Here is a 14,131-nt window from a genome sequence, read left to right as displayed (position 1 = left end):
AGGAAGTTCTGATTGCAAGATTTGCAAGCTGGTAGATTGGTAGATTCACACCATTCCATTTGATAAATCAGTTACGTTAATAGATGTCTTACTAGGCTGGACCTGAACCAAGGCATAGCTTCACTTTCAACAACATAAGCAGGACTGAGTCCAGCTGAGTTTGACTTGAGTATTTCCATCTTTTGTCTCATCTGTACTGTATGACACATGTTTTAGTATCTTATATTAAATAGATGAGAAAATAAACTGACAGTCAGTGTAGAGTAGATCACATAAAACCAGAAAGAGCAAACAAGAGAGATTTATTTTAATATTTCCAGCAGAATTAGCCTTATTGATATACCATCAACAAAAATGTTGTTGATTTTACCCGTAAAGAGGACAACAGTCAGATGAACTTTGTTACATCTAAACTGAATATAGCCCAAAGATATTTGCAGCATTAGCAGGATTCCTGCATTTAGTAGCTTTGAGCCTAGCATAAAAGAACAACATGCTCACTGAATTCCAAGAGGAACCTTTAATATCCATAATTACTGTATGTTTAATTATTTAAACCGAATTAGTTACCATTTGATGCAGGGTGTTCAACTAACTTGGGGCTTTCCCCTTCTCCTTATCTCCTGTCTTGCTTCTTTTTGTGTGTGACAGACTGTCAAAATTCTTGTGACAGAAAAATCAATTAACAATATTCAACTTTTATTCAGACAATATTAAAACTATTGCCCTTCTGACCAGTTTCCATCATGGTGTTCAGACAGGTTAATAAAGACTAATTGGAGATGAAAACTAATTTCCACATCCCTAGCCAAACTGCTAGCTTGAACTGATTTTTAGCATATCAGTGAACAGTGTTCTGATTATATCTTTAGTTATAGAAGTGCTTGCAGGACATCAGTGTGGAGTGTATATGCACTGAGTTATGATTCAAATGCTGTGAAATTTTAGCTTCATATATTAAATACTTTTCTAGATATTTTCAAGGGCCACTCAAATATAACATACACAAAGTTTTTCAGCTCTTCAGCTCGTTTTATTTATATAACACCAAATCAAAAGATCATTTTATATGCTTCATCAAAAACTGAAGTATTAAGCCTAATGTTGAAAGTAAAGAGGGTGTCTGTCTCACAAATACAAACTAGAAGCTGGTTCTATAGAAGAGGGGCCTCAAAGCTTAAAGCTCTGCATCCCATTTTACTTTTAAATCTCACAGGAACCACCAGTTAGCCAGAAGTCTGAGAGCAACCTACTCTATTGGGGTGATATGGTACTGTGACATCTTTAACATAAGTTGGGCATGGCTCTCCCAAAGCTTGCCACCTTTGCCACAAAACTCAAAGTTGAACTCAGGTTCATCCTGATCACTGATCATCTGTCACATGTTTTTAAAACTCGATTGGAGTCCATCTGTGGAAAATTCAGTTGAATGGACATGGTTATGAAAATTTCACACCTGTCTATAAGGCCCCATAGCTGCATAGTTGCAACAAACCAAGCCATGAAGCCCAAGGAATTGTGTGTAAACATCTGAGAAGGGCAGAGATCTTGGAAAGTGTACAGAAAACTTTCTGCAGCATTGAAGTCTCAGTGAGTCCCCATCGTCTGTACATAAAAGACATTTAAAACCATTAGTGGTATTCCTAGTGTCATCGGGGTGCTGTGTGGCAGACAGGATAAGAACCCAAACACAGGAGTCAAAACACAACAGGATAAACTCAAAGAGGCAGCTTTATTGCTGTGAAAGAAACATACAACGGAAACAAAAGCCTAAAAGCCTAAAACAAACTTAAACAGGAAACATGAGACACACACTAAGTGACAGAGGGAGAGACACGACTGGGAGACAGAACTTAACATACATCATAGATATGTCAGACTAACAGGGACCCACAAAAGGAAACAAACCAAAACGAACAAGAACCTAAGAACTAGAAAGTAAAATTAAACTAAGGAGAAGGCCTACAGCAGCGAGCAGCGAGGACTGGGCCCCGTACAAGCAGGCCAGAAACAAACAGAGCAAGAAGATCAGGGTAGGAAAAAGGAGCTACAGCGAAGAGCTAAAAAACTGCTTTTCAACAAATGACCCTGAGTGATGACCTAAGCACTTTTTACTGCAGATTTGAAAGACAACCATTCACACCTCCCATCTGCTTGCCCTCACCTCACCAGTGGCATGTCTTGAAATTTTTTGTTGGGGGGCGGCAGATGTAATTGGCAGATAATGTTAAAAAAAAATCTACCAACCGTTAACCATAATTCAATAACCCCATAAACCGAATGCGCTTTTAACTCTTATTAGAATGAGATTTTAACCACTACGGTGCAAAGTTTTTAGATACTGCGTTGATAAAGTACAAGAGATACAATCAGTGCTTTGTCAGTGTTTACTCAGCATTCAAGGACAGCAATATTTGCATAGTATTTTTACTGACATGTAGTGCACCTACGTTTTGGGCAAAAACATTTTTGAATATTAAAATACGAACATCTTTAACGAACAATTGACAAATTAGCCAATGCAAAACTTTATCTGCCTGTTAAAAAAAGAAGATAATCTTCTCACAAACTGGTGTTTGATTTTGAAACAGGAAAAAAGTGGAGAAACAACTGAAAAGACTAACATTTGAATGAAAGTGGGTGACAAACAAACAAGAGAGAAAAGCTGATCAGCTGATCATTGATCAGTTTCATGATAAGTAGCAACAGGAGAGGGATGGGGAGAGAATGAGAGAAGAAGAGGCAGCTGTGCAGCATAAAGACAGAATAACTCCAGCTTTGTCTTTTTCATTATAGCGAAAGTTCGGGACAAACTGCGTCTCTTCTCAGCTCAATACGAAACGTGTAATATTTTCTCTGATTGAGGGACCATTCCATTTTTTTAAGGAGCCGTTGGCAACTCTACTAACCTTATGAATAAAATAAAGTTCACTATCAGTAACATCATAGCACCCACCCAGCTGTATATAAACTCCGTCAAGCTGGCTAGAACGCAGTACGAGTTATTGCAACTGACAGTAAAAAGTCAGCATAACGAAAATAAACTCCACCTAAACTTGGTTTATATCTGACCCAGATAGACTGCAGCTCATGACTTCTTACCTGAAGTTCAGTTCACCTGACACTCGGACTGGCGGCTGCCTCGGGTCTCTGCTCCTCCTGCCTCCCCTTTCCCTCATCCACCTGCTGGCCTCTGTGGAAGCTCCGCCATAGACACCACCAAACAACCGAGTTATTTTTACATTTTACACATCTGCCAGCATCTGGCCAATCCACCACCTCTCATTGTTCATGCCGTTACAAAAAAATAAATAAAAAAGTCATCAGCCCACCGGGCAAATGCCCGGTATGCCCGATGGCCAGTCCAGCTATGTTAACCTGCAACCAAATCTGCAGCTCCATACAGCAATGTTACGACTTAGATTATATCTTATAACTCATAACTCTTATGCTAGCTCCCCCCAGCAGCCTACTGTCGGAAATATTCGACGGTTGCAATAATTCTTTAAGTGTTATTTTTTCCTTGGTATTCTAATTTAAAGTTTACTAAACTCAACAAACTTAATATTACTTACCGGGACATTTATTCTCTCCTCATTTTCTTTCGCAGAAAAATTGTTTTCTGCCTCTTTCGTGCTTGGCTCTCCTACCTTTGCTAACGTGATGCTCATAGCGCAGAAGCCGATGCTGCATTCACTTACACTTGGATATCTGAGCTTCACCGTGAAAACAAAATCGTACATTTGATATTTGATTGAATTTTATTGTTTTAGCTTCGGGGTGGCACCTGGGGTGGCCAGTCTGGTCCAGGCCACCCCCGCTGGTCACGCCACTGCACCTCACTCTTAGGCAAAAATACCTGCAGCCTTCACCTCCTTCTCCTCTGACCCCATGCCTACACTAAAGATTTGTGAGGAAGATGTGTGCAAGCTCTTCCAAAGACAGAAGACCAGGAAAGCTCTGGGATCTGACAGTATGTCCCCTTCCTGTCTGAAAGGCTGGAGCTGTTTGAAGTGCCCTCCTGCTTCAAATGCACCATCATCCTGCTCCCAAAAAAGTCCGCCATCACAGGATTAAATGACTACAGACCTGTCACCCTGACGTCTGTGGTCATAAAGTGAAAGACTGGTGTTAAGCTACTTGTAGAACATCGCAGACCCCCGCAGAACCCCCTGCAATTTGCATTCTGGGCCTACAGACCATCCAAGGATGCAGCCAATATCGAATTGCACTACCTCCAGCATCAATTTATCAATCTGGGACATACACAAGGATACTCGTGGACTTCAGCTTGGCCTTCAACACCATAATCCCAGACATCCTCCACCAGAAGCTCACACAACGTACTGTGCCCGGCTCCACCTATCAGTGGATCACCAGGTTCCTGATGGACAGGAAGAAGCAGGCAAGGCTGAGGAGCATCACATCCCACACACGGACAATCTGCACTGGCATCCCTCTCTCCCCACTGCTGTATGTAATGATACGATTACAATTACATCAAAATGTCATTCTGACTAGAGAAGTGTACTCTGATATTAACAAAGAGAAGATAATCAGAACTGAGAGGACTGTGGTACATGGAGCCAATATTGCAGACACTGAGGACAGCTACAATTGCCTTGGAATCGCAAATTGCAAATGGAAATCATGAGGCCACTAGAAAGTTGCAACCACCAAATACTAGCAGAGAATAAGGCAGGTTCTTAGGAGTCAGCTGAATTGGAAGAACAACATCCAGGCAATCAACACCTACGCCCTGTCTGTCATCAGTTACCCTGGTGGGGTAATAAGCTAGCCAAAGGAGGAGAGAGAAGCCACTGACATAAAGACAAGAAAGTGCCTTACCCTGTATAGAGGGATTCAACCCAAATCCTGAAACTGTATGTCAAATGTAGGGAAGGAGGCAGAGGACGAGTGAGTGTCAGAACCACTATCCAAGATGAAACAGCAAAGATCCATGAGTAAATCATCAAGCTGGCAGCAACTGATAGTGTGCTTAGTGAATATCTCAGGCAGCAAAAACCTGAGAAAGAAGAGGAACCATTATAGAAGGACGGGTCCCTGCACAGGATGAACCAACAGCAGATAGAAGCGGCTAATATAGAGAAATCCTACCAGTTGCTGTACAATGCTGGACTAAAAGATAGCACAGAGCCACTTATCATGGCAGCACCGGAACAAGCTCTAAGCACAAGAGCCACAAAGGCTAAGGTCTACCACACCATCCAAGACCCAGGTGCAGGCTGTACAACAATGCGTCTGAGACAGTCCAGCATATAACAGCAAGATCCTAGCAAGCAGGGCATACACGGAAGGCCATCAACAAGCAGCAGGCAAAGTATACAGGAACATCCCAAAAAGTCTGTTTATCTGGACGTTTTCAGTGGGAGAAACGTTTCGTTACTCATCCAAGTGACTTCTTCAGTCTCAGCTGACTGCAGGTTTCCCCACTCTTATAAACACACCTTTGCACAATGACTGAACCAGCCCACTGAATGAACTGTGGCTGTGAGGTCAGATCCTTGATCATTAATCTTCAAATTGTCACGCAATGGCCATTGATGACTGGTCATGAGTACCATTCAAATGATCATAAGTCTGAATGATCAACTCGGTTACCTATAACATCTCACAGTGTCTGGCTTCAATCATCAGCCAGTAGGTAGGTTACTCTGAACACCACATCCCATTTTTTTCCACTTTATCCGGGGCCGGGTCGCAGGGGCAGCAGCCCAAGCAGAGAGGCCCAGACCTCCCTCTCCCCAGCCTTCTCCTCCAGCTTATCCAGGTGAACACCAAGGCGTTCCCAGGCCAGCCGAGAGATATAATCTCTCCAATGTGTCCTGGGTCTGCCCCGGGGCCTCCTCATGGTGGGACATGCCCGGAACACCTCACCCAGGAGGCGCTCAGCGGAACCACCTCAACTGGCTCCTTTCGAAAGGAACATCCCAAAAACCTTCCACCTATTTCACATATAAGGGTCAGTACTACAGGCAGAAACATGGGTGTGCCATGGGCTCCCCAGTTTCATCCATTGTGGCCAATTTGTACATGGAAGAAGTGGAAAAGAGGGCTTTGCTACCCTATCCAGGTATCAGGATGACACCTGGGTGAAAATCAAATCTCAGGACGTACCAAATTTCACTGATCACATTAACTTGGTGGACCAAGACATCAAAGGGAGGATATGAAAAGTGGCAGGTTAGCCTTCTTAGACTGTGAGATTTCCATCAGTAATGGGGGACATCTAAAGCTGGCGTGTACCGTAAACCTACACATACAGATCAGTATTTAAGGTTTGACTCTCATCATCCACTGGAGCACAAACTGGGAGTCATCAGGACGCTACCACACAGAGCGAACACCATCCCCACAGACACAGCAGCCAGGGAAGAACATCAAGAAGGTCCTGAGTAAATGTGGTTATCTCAGCTGGACTTTTGTCAAAGCTGGGAAGGCTCCTAAAGAAAGCTCCAGCCGATCCAGGAGAGAAGGACAACCGCTGCCCAAGAGAAAACCTGTAGTGATCCTGTACGTGTCAGGAGTAACAGTTGAGACACATTTTCTATAAACACTGCATCTCTTTGGCTTTTAAACCCCAAAACACACTGCGCCAAAAATTGGTTGCCCCGACACAAACAGAGTTTTGTAGTGTATGCTGTTAAGTGCCAGGAGGATTGCCATGATTTATACATCGGGGAAACACAACGCAGAAGAGCTACTTGTAGGCCAGTGGACACTGTTTCATTACGTGAAAAGGGAAAGGATGCAAAACTGAACATAACTCATAAACACAGATGGAGAGTAAAACACACAAACATGGAGAAATAAAGAACTATATACAGGGGAGCTTGAAAGGACACTATATAAACAGTGCTAAGAACAAGAACAAGGCCAAAAAGGGAACCACCTAAGAAAAGAGTCTAAGAACTAGAAACATGAATTACTAAACTAGGAAATACTGGAAACTACACAAGGACCAAGAAAGAAATCATAATAAGAACTCAGATAATAAGAACTGGATAAAGAACACAGAAAGTCAGAATATAGGACAAAACCTAGGAACAAAAAATATGATGCTGGAATTAATCCAGCATCATTGTCTGACCTTACAAATGTGCTTCTGAAAGAGGAACCTATAAACACACTCCTAAACCTCGTGGAAAGCCTTCCCAGAAGAGTTCAAGCTGTTATATCTGCATAGGGTTGGTTGACCTCATATGTAACCCTATGAATTAATAAGGATGTCACTCAAGTTCACGTGAAGGTTGACGAGCAAATACTTCCGGCAATAAAACGTATAAATGTGGGCTAGCATATCAGAAGAAAACTGGCTTCAGAGAAGGCACGAGTTAAAACAACTCATTTCACATAATTGATGAACTTGTGGGTGTGCTCGGCAAGACATTTTTAAAACTGTGAATAATGTAAAGCAACTCATCTAGAGTCCAGTGTCAAAAAGAAAAAGGAAAAGAGGATGATTTCAGTTCTTCTTCTGGGTCTGCACTAGTATGTCTATCACTCCTTTATTATGCATATTTTTTCTTCCCACTCACGCCACTGTGCTTGCTCATAGGGGGTCATGTGATTGTTGGGATTTTCTCTGTTTTCTTTGTATTATTGTAGGGCTTTACTGTACACTTTAAAGCGCCTTGAGGCAACTTTTGTTCTGATTTGGTGCCATAGAAATAAACTTAAATTGAACTTTATGTGGAACAACACGGAAATGTTTTAGGCTTTAGAGACTCAACATTCTAACACAAACATAAAATAAGCATATGGGGGAATGTAGCTGTTATTTCACTTGGTTACCCTGACCTATCTGCAAAAAGTAAGGTGGTGCATGAGACTATTGGAGATGAGAAAGTAATTGATTTTATCAGATCTTAGTAAGTGATATGCAGATTTATTCAGACTCCATCAGTGTGGACGCACATGCCTTTTACCTACTCAAGCTTTACTTTCCCTCAGCTTAGCTTTATCCAATCATTATCCATATTTTAATTTACACATTTGTTTCTCAGTGAGCCACACCCACCCTAATTTACCTACAGGACTTTCCAACAGATAGATGGACTGTGTCTCCACCTTGTGGCCATGTGATAGAACTACAGCATCCCAGTCACGCAGATAAACTGAACAAAGGGCATTTAGAGGACATGAAATGCTTCAGCATATTATCAGATCATTTATCAAATTAAGCTACTGTGACAGGACAAATAATCACCGTAATCTGATTGATGCAATGAGAATGCAAGAAAATGGCAATCAGCCTTAGAGGGTTTAGGAAAGAGAGATTTGACTACAGAAAGCAAGAGTGTAAAGTGAGCTCAATGAAATTGATTTTTCTTTAGGTAGAGAAATAAAGAATGATATCACTGGTGGCCCATTTAGATTAGGTTTAGAGTTGTGTGAAACTAGGCAATTTAAATTCTTTTTTTTTAGCTTTACAGTTTTTCTATTTGGTTGTTTCAAACACTTTGACTCTGAAGTTAAATGTAATCTGACTGTGCAGTGACAAATTACTACAAATATTCAGTAATATTACTAATAAAGCAATCAAAGGGAATGCATGTACACAAAATGTTAGATATTTCAGTTGATTTTTGTAAAAAGGATATATCTGTTATCTATACGTAGAGGCAAACCATAAAGTACAACACTGGACTTTGATAAACAACTGTGGCCTACAGCTTGATATCATCCATGAAGAGGAGGTGGCCAACTATTGCTCCATTCCATAATTGGTATCCATATCCAGTCTTGTTAATGATCTCACTGAGGGAGTTCAGGCCTGTGCAAGACAGCAGTGGGGACAGAGTATCTCCTTTTGCGTCCTGCAGTTGATGGTGACTTGTGTTATTGGTTTGGAGCTGGCTTGTCAACACATCCCCATCAAATTCCTCATTTCTTGTAAAGTTACTGGTATTCCTAGAACTTTTTTGTATCAATCCAGGTGGTGCACAGGTTGGTCAGTCTGGTCTCACAGTTTTGAGTCACCAGTATATCTGCCAGTAGCTGTGTTTTGCCCCTCTAGTGTCTTGAATGAATGAATGAATTGAACCATGTGCCTGTTCGTCTTAGCCTCGATGATGCCTGCTAGGAGCTTCCATATGGTACTGAGGCAGGTTACTGGCCGATAGGTCAATGGGACCATTCCCTTCTGGGGATGCATCGGTTAGCCTTCAGTTAGCCTTCGGTTAGCCTTTGGTTAGCCATTTCAGGTGTGTCTCGTCCATTAGGAACTGGTTTATTTGTGCTGCTAGATGCTCATGGAGTGGAATTAGCTTCTTTAGCCAGTAGGTGTGAATCATGTCAGGGCCTGGTGCAGTCCAGCTCTGGACATGTCTACCAATGTGATAGTTGCTGGACCTTGTGTGCTCTTAGCTCCACAAGCATGGTTGTCATGGGTTGCATTTGTCCCATATGGTCTTCCAGTATTGTTCCGTCTCCAGCCTTGGTGGTATTGTTCTCATATTGGTCCCCTGCCACTGAGAATACGCCTTGGACGATTCGGTGGAGTACAGCTGGTGTATACTGGTGGTCTCTATCTGTCTGGTACAAATCTTCAAGCGGCTGGTCAACACTGAATCCCCCCCACTACATTAGGCAGCTCTCTCTCACTCATCAGTAATGTATATATAATTTTAATTACCTATGGCCTTCCTTCACTTTGCATGCCAACCATTTGATTCAGTCTTTTAGAAAGTATTTTTATTTTATTTCCAGTCTGTATGTGAATGTGTCAATAACCAGGATCTCCTCAACCACAGTTACCTATTCTCTATAGCTCTGTGTTTCATAGTTTCATAGTTTCTTAATTAGTTTTCTTTGCCGCTACCAGGAGAATCTTAAACAGGTATTCGTCCTTTGGATGCACATTTCCTTTAAGATGACCCAAGTATAGGATCTGAAATGACCGTGGAAATTGTATATTCAAATATGTTAACAAGAGCTGAATGAATACCAATTTGGAGATGAGTTCATCCCATTTTTGTAATTTAATTTTTGGTGCTTCTATTGGCACTGATGAAAATAGGTTTAGTAATTGTGGCAGTATATTCATCTTTATCACCCTTATTCTATCATTTAATCTGAATTGGTAGGAAAACCATCTGTCAATGTCAAAGTTACCATCATTATAGTCATAGTTGGTTTGATATAGTTTTGTCTGGTTTTCGTTTATAGCTACACCCAAATATTTAAGTTATTTAGCTCCCCAATTTACTTTATATTAAAGTTCCTGATCTGGTAAGCGGTTGAACATGAAAATGTGGGTTTTCTGAATATTTATCTTACAGCCAGAGTACTCGCTAAATATATCTAATACTTGGACCAACTGAGTAAAGGAGTTTGTTGGGTTTGACAGATAAATCATAACATCATCTGAAAATAGGCTTATGGTATTTATCTGATTGGTCATTTCTTTTTCCTGTAATCAAGTCACTTTGCCTGATCATTTGGGCCAGTGGTTCAATATACAGAGTGAAAAGCATAGGAGTCAGGTGACATCCCTGTCTGGTTCCCCCTGTGCAGCTCAAATTCCTGTTAAAGCCAGGAGAGGGACTAACCTGTGCTCCCAAAGTTGTGCACCACTCACTCCAAACACGAGTGGTGAATTGAGGCGCACAATCCAAAACAATGTCGAAGGGGATTCCATGAAGCCAGAGGATGTGGTCAGTAAGCAGCGAGGTAATTTCTAGAGCTAAAGGAAGCTTGGGGAGAGCAACAAAATGGACAGCTTTGGAGAAGCGATTGATGATGGTTAAGATGACAGTGTTACCAGATGGGCTCAGTGTGTTACCTGGGGATAAACCTTAAAGGGATGTGGAGACAGCTGGGTGGCCCATTTCTGGTGTCAGGCTTATCCAGCTGAGCATCCCAGAGCAGGGACTCAATCTCCCAACTCAGGGAACCAATGATGCAGTCCAGTGAAAGGGGACCAGACTTTCTGGGACAGCACATCAGGTTTGATGTTACAGGACCTTGGTCGATAGCTAATGTTGAGGTTAAATCTGGTAGAGGTGGATAATATCCACCTGGCCCGATGAGCATTGTAATACTTTGCAGTCCGGGGATATGCAAGGTTTTGGGATCTGTCTGTACTACAAAGGCATGCTCCTTCCAGCCAGTGCCTTTCTCTTGTAGGACCAGTTTGATGGCGAGGACTTATCATACTTCCTTTCTGTGGGAGAACAATAGTAAGAGAAAAAAAAACACATAAATGTATTTTACTTCTGTTCCTGACTTTCTCTTCCAGAGGCTTCAATCCTCTCCTATGATGGCAGCATGTATATGAAGGTTGTGATGCCGACCATCATGCATACTGAAGCTGAGGATGTGTCTTTGCGGTTTCGCTCCCAGCGGGCTTATGGTCTCCTCATGGCCACTACCTCCCGAGACTCAGCCGACACGCTACGGCTGGAGTTGGACGGGAGTCGCGTCAAACTCACGGTCAATCTAGGTATCGTATGCCCCACCCAGCCATCTGCCACTACACCTCCACCTTCACTGTGAGATGGTTTACCGTCGAGCGGTAACTTCTCCTTTTCTATTCTCTTTTTTTTCGTCTTTTCATTGGTTACTCATCACAGTGATCCCTCAAAGATTTCAACCATCTTTAGAACAGCAATCAGTTCTCTTTTGCATGGCTGTTAATGTGTGCATAAATCACCAGACAGCAATTACTGGAAACATTTAAAAATACATACATTTTACTTCACTATTAAATATGTTTGGAAACCTTTGAACCAGAAACGTGTACTCACTTTTGTTTATAGAACCTTTGAGACAGTAAAAGCAAAATAAGTAGAATACACATCATAAACAGGTTCTATATCTGGTTTCATTTTGTTGTTTTTATTTTATCTATTTTTTTAAAGAACAGACTGTGCTGAGATTTTCTCAGATGTAATCCGTAGTAAGAATAACCACTGATCCATCATTCAGCAGGATAGGATATAAAAGGAACAAGTTTTCTTTCTACGACCTTCATTTTTGTGTCTGACATCAGGTAATTTCTGTGTCACCCTGCTGTTGTTCTGGGTGTCTTTTTGTTTTTTGTTGCTCATGATAGTTTCTTTTTGTTATTAAATTTTGTGGTTTTTCAGCGTCTTCCTTTTGCTTGTTTTCCCATCAACTCCATTTCCCATCATGCTTTGTCAAAAGATGGTATTCACACCTTCAAAGGCCTTAAGCCTGCGGCCCGTCAGGCGAACAGCCCGAGAACAGAGCCCAGCAAAACCTACAGGTAGCTGCAACCCCAATGTTAAAAAGAAAAGACAAGAAGAAGAAATGGCAAAGAAACACGAGTCACAAACTGCATTTTGTCTGTTCTATATTGTACATACAGTTTGTCTTGTTTGATTAACGGTGGAAGTTGTATACCATTTAGATGAATTTTATGAGGCATACTCTTGTTTTTAATTTCAAAAATGAAGCGCCAATTGGTCAGTACTTTATATGACTTTCTATCCCATATTAATCCATGTAGTTTTGTACTAAGTGTTAATGTTAGTAGCCTGACCCTTTGATGGAGCGTAGCGACATGCAGGAACAGTATAGCAGGAGTTTTGATGCTTGGGGTTCCTGTGCTTCTGCACGGTGCTGGTGCTGACTGGATCGTGGCTGTTTGCTCCCACTTTTCTGTTGCGGTTGACGACACATGAAACCACCAGCCACATGGTGACCAACCCTCGCTGTCGCAGTGTGCGGCAGTTATTCTGGCCTTAGTTCAGATAATGAACTTGCTTTTTCTCAGTTACAAACGTTTATTTAAAAAAAAATCTGTTTGAATATCAGATCCATTTATAATTATTGTTTGTTTTTATTAAGTAACTGAGGCAATTTCACTGGTGCGGAGGCTTTGATTTAAATGCAAAGTCAAATAGTGTTGGGTCGGAAAACCCATGTAGCTGGTATTACAAGTGGCCATTTTTATGTAAATATAGCACAATTATTAATTACAGCACTGTTGATTAACAAAAGAGCAGAAATTAATGTATTGAGTAATGACATGTTATATTTATTACATGATTGTTTGACTTAGAGATCATTCTAAAGATAGACCAATGGGATGAAATGGCTGCCTTACTGCATGTGTACGTCCCCGGAAGGGTGGATTTTTTGTTTTTGGATGTCTGCAGCAGTAACCTTGAAGGATGCAATTTCATCTGTCATTTATTCTTCCCCATCTAGACTGTATCAGGATAAACTGTAACTCCAGTAAGTTAACACTCAAGTTTCATTTTGTTTTGTTTGTTAATGATATCGATGTTTTTTGTTTTTTAAAGAAGAAAGAAATGTAATTTTTCAAAATCCAACATCTTCTTATTTGAAGGGTGAGTTTGAGCAACATAAAGCAGTAGAAACAGACTCAGTGAAATTAAATGGTGATGACATAATTCCTCATTTTATATATGCCAGAGGATCACAGATAAAATCAGTCTTCTGTTTCCTCTATACTCTACATAACCAATATTTAAAGAATCTTTTATGAGATTAAATTACTCTTACCTTCCTTAGGAGAAAAAACGTGAATATACAGTAAATACAGTATATTTCACTATAGTTGCCACCTTCTTTGGTACAGAGTGGGAAATAATAATTGAGAGCCAATACTAGCAGAGTACTACTGACATTTGTCGTCCAGTTTGGCGCTATGGCACCATATTGCCTCAGTAATGGAGACACTGGTACGGTAGATGAACAACCTTTTGGTGTTACCTCACAAGATGGAAATTAAAATTAGATGAAGATAAATATGAAATTTGGTAAGAATGTATGAAAAGGATGAGTAACTGTTATGTTCTGTGGTAGCAAACCAATAGAAATTGCTGGTGTAGAGCTTGTGCTTTAGCTGTAAGTTAGTACATATTGTTCTCTAAAGAGTGCAGTAATAGCCTGAAGTTAACACTGATGTAGGTAAATGACACTGAACAAGGTAAGTTATTATTAAACGATTATTATTAATCTGTCATTATTGGTTAGCACCAAAATGATGAACTTGACTAAATCATACAAGCCTCTGTCTTCAGTGGAACACGACTGAAAGCACTCAGATTTAAACTAAAGGGACTAAAGTAATTAGGTGTGTAAGCGTTCATGCCCAGCACATGAGTGCTCATGA

General features: G+C 41.0%; 1 protein-coding gene across 7 annotated transcripts in view; it reads left to right on the top strand.

The window, feature by feature from the left end:
* nrxn3a (neurexin 3a) overlaps window positions 1-14,131 on the top strand; it is a 208,152-nt gene that overhangs the window by 118,689 nt on the left and 75,332 nt on the right. For 6 of the 7 annotated variants that reach the window (XR_003270631.1, XR_003270630.1, XM_026151865.1 and 3 more), the window contains 2 exons: window positions 11,264-11,467; window positions 13,201-13,227. Coding sequence is in view for 5 of the 7 variants with exons in the window: in XM_026151865.1 (XP_026007650.1) it covers window positions 11,264-11,467; window positions 13,201-13,227 (231 nt within the window). In the remaining 2 variants the exon portion in view is untranslated. The remainder of the gene's footprint in view (window positions 1-11,263; window positions 11,468-13,200; window positions 13,228-14,131) is intronic. The other variant, XM_026151866.1, reaches the window with a different exon arrangement.

This window comes from Astatotilapia calliptera, chromosome 19 (assembly GCF_900246225.1).
Source record: "Astatotilapia calliptera chromosome 19, fAstCal1.2, whole genome shotgun sequence".
Lineage (NCBI taxonomy): Eukaryota > Metazoa > Chordata > Actinopteri > Cichliformes > Cichlidae > Astatotilapia > Astatotilapia calliptera.
This window is presented reverse-complemented; position numbering and strand designations above follow the sequence as displayed.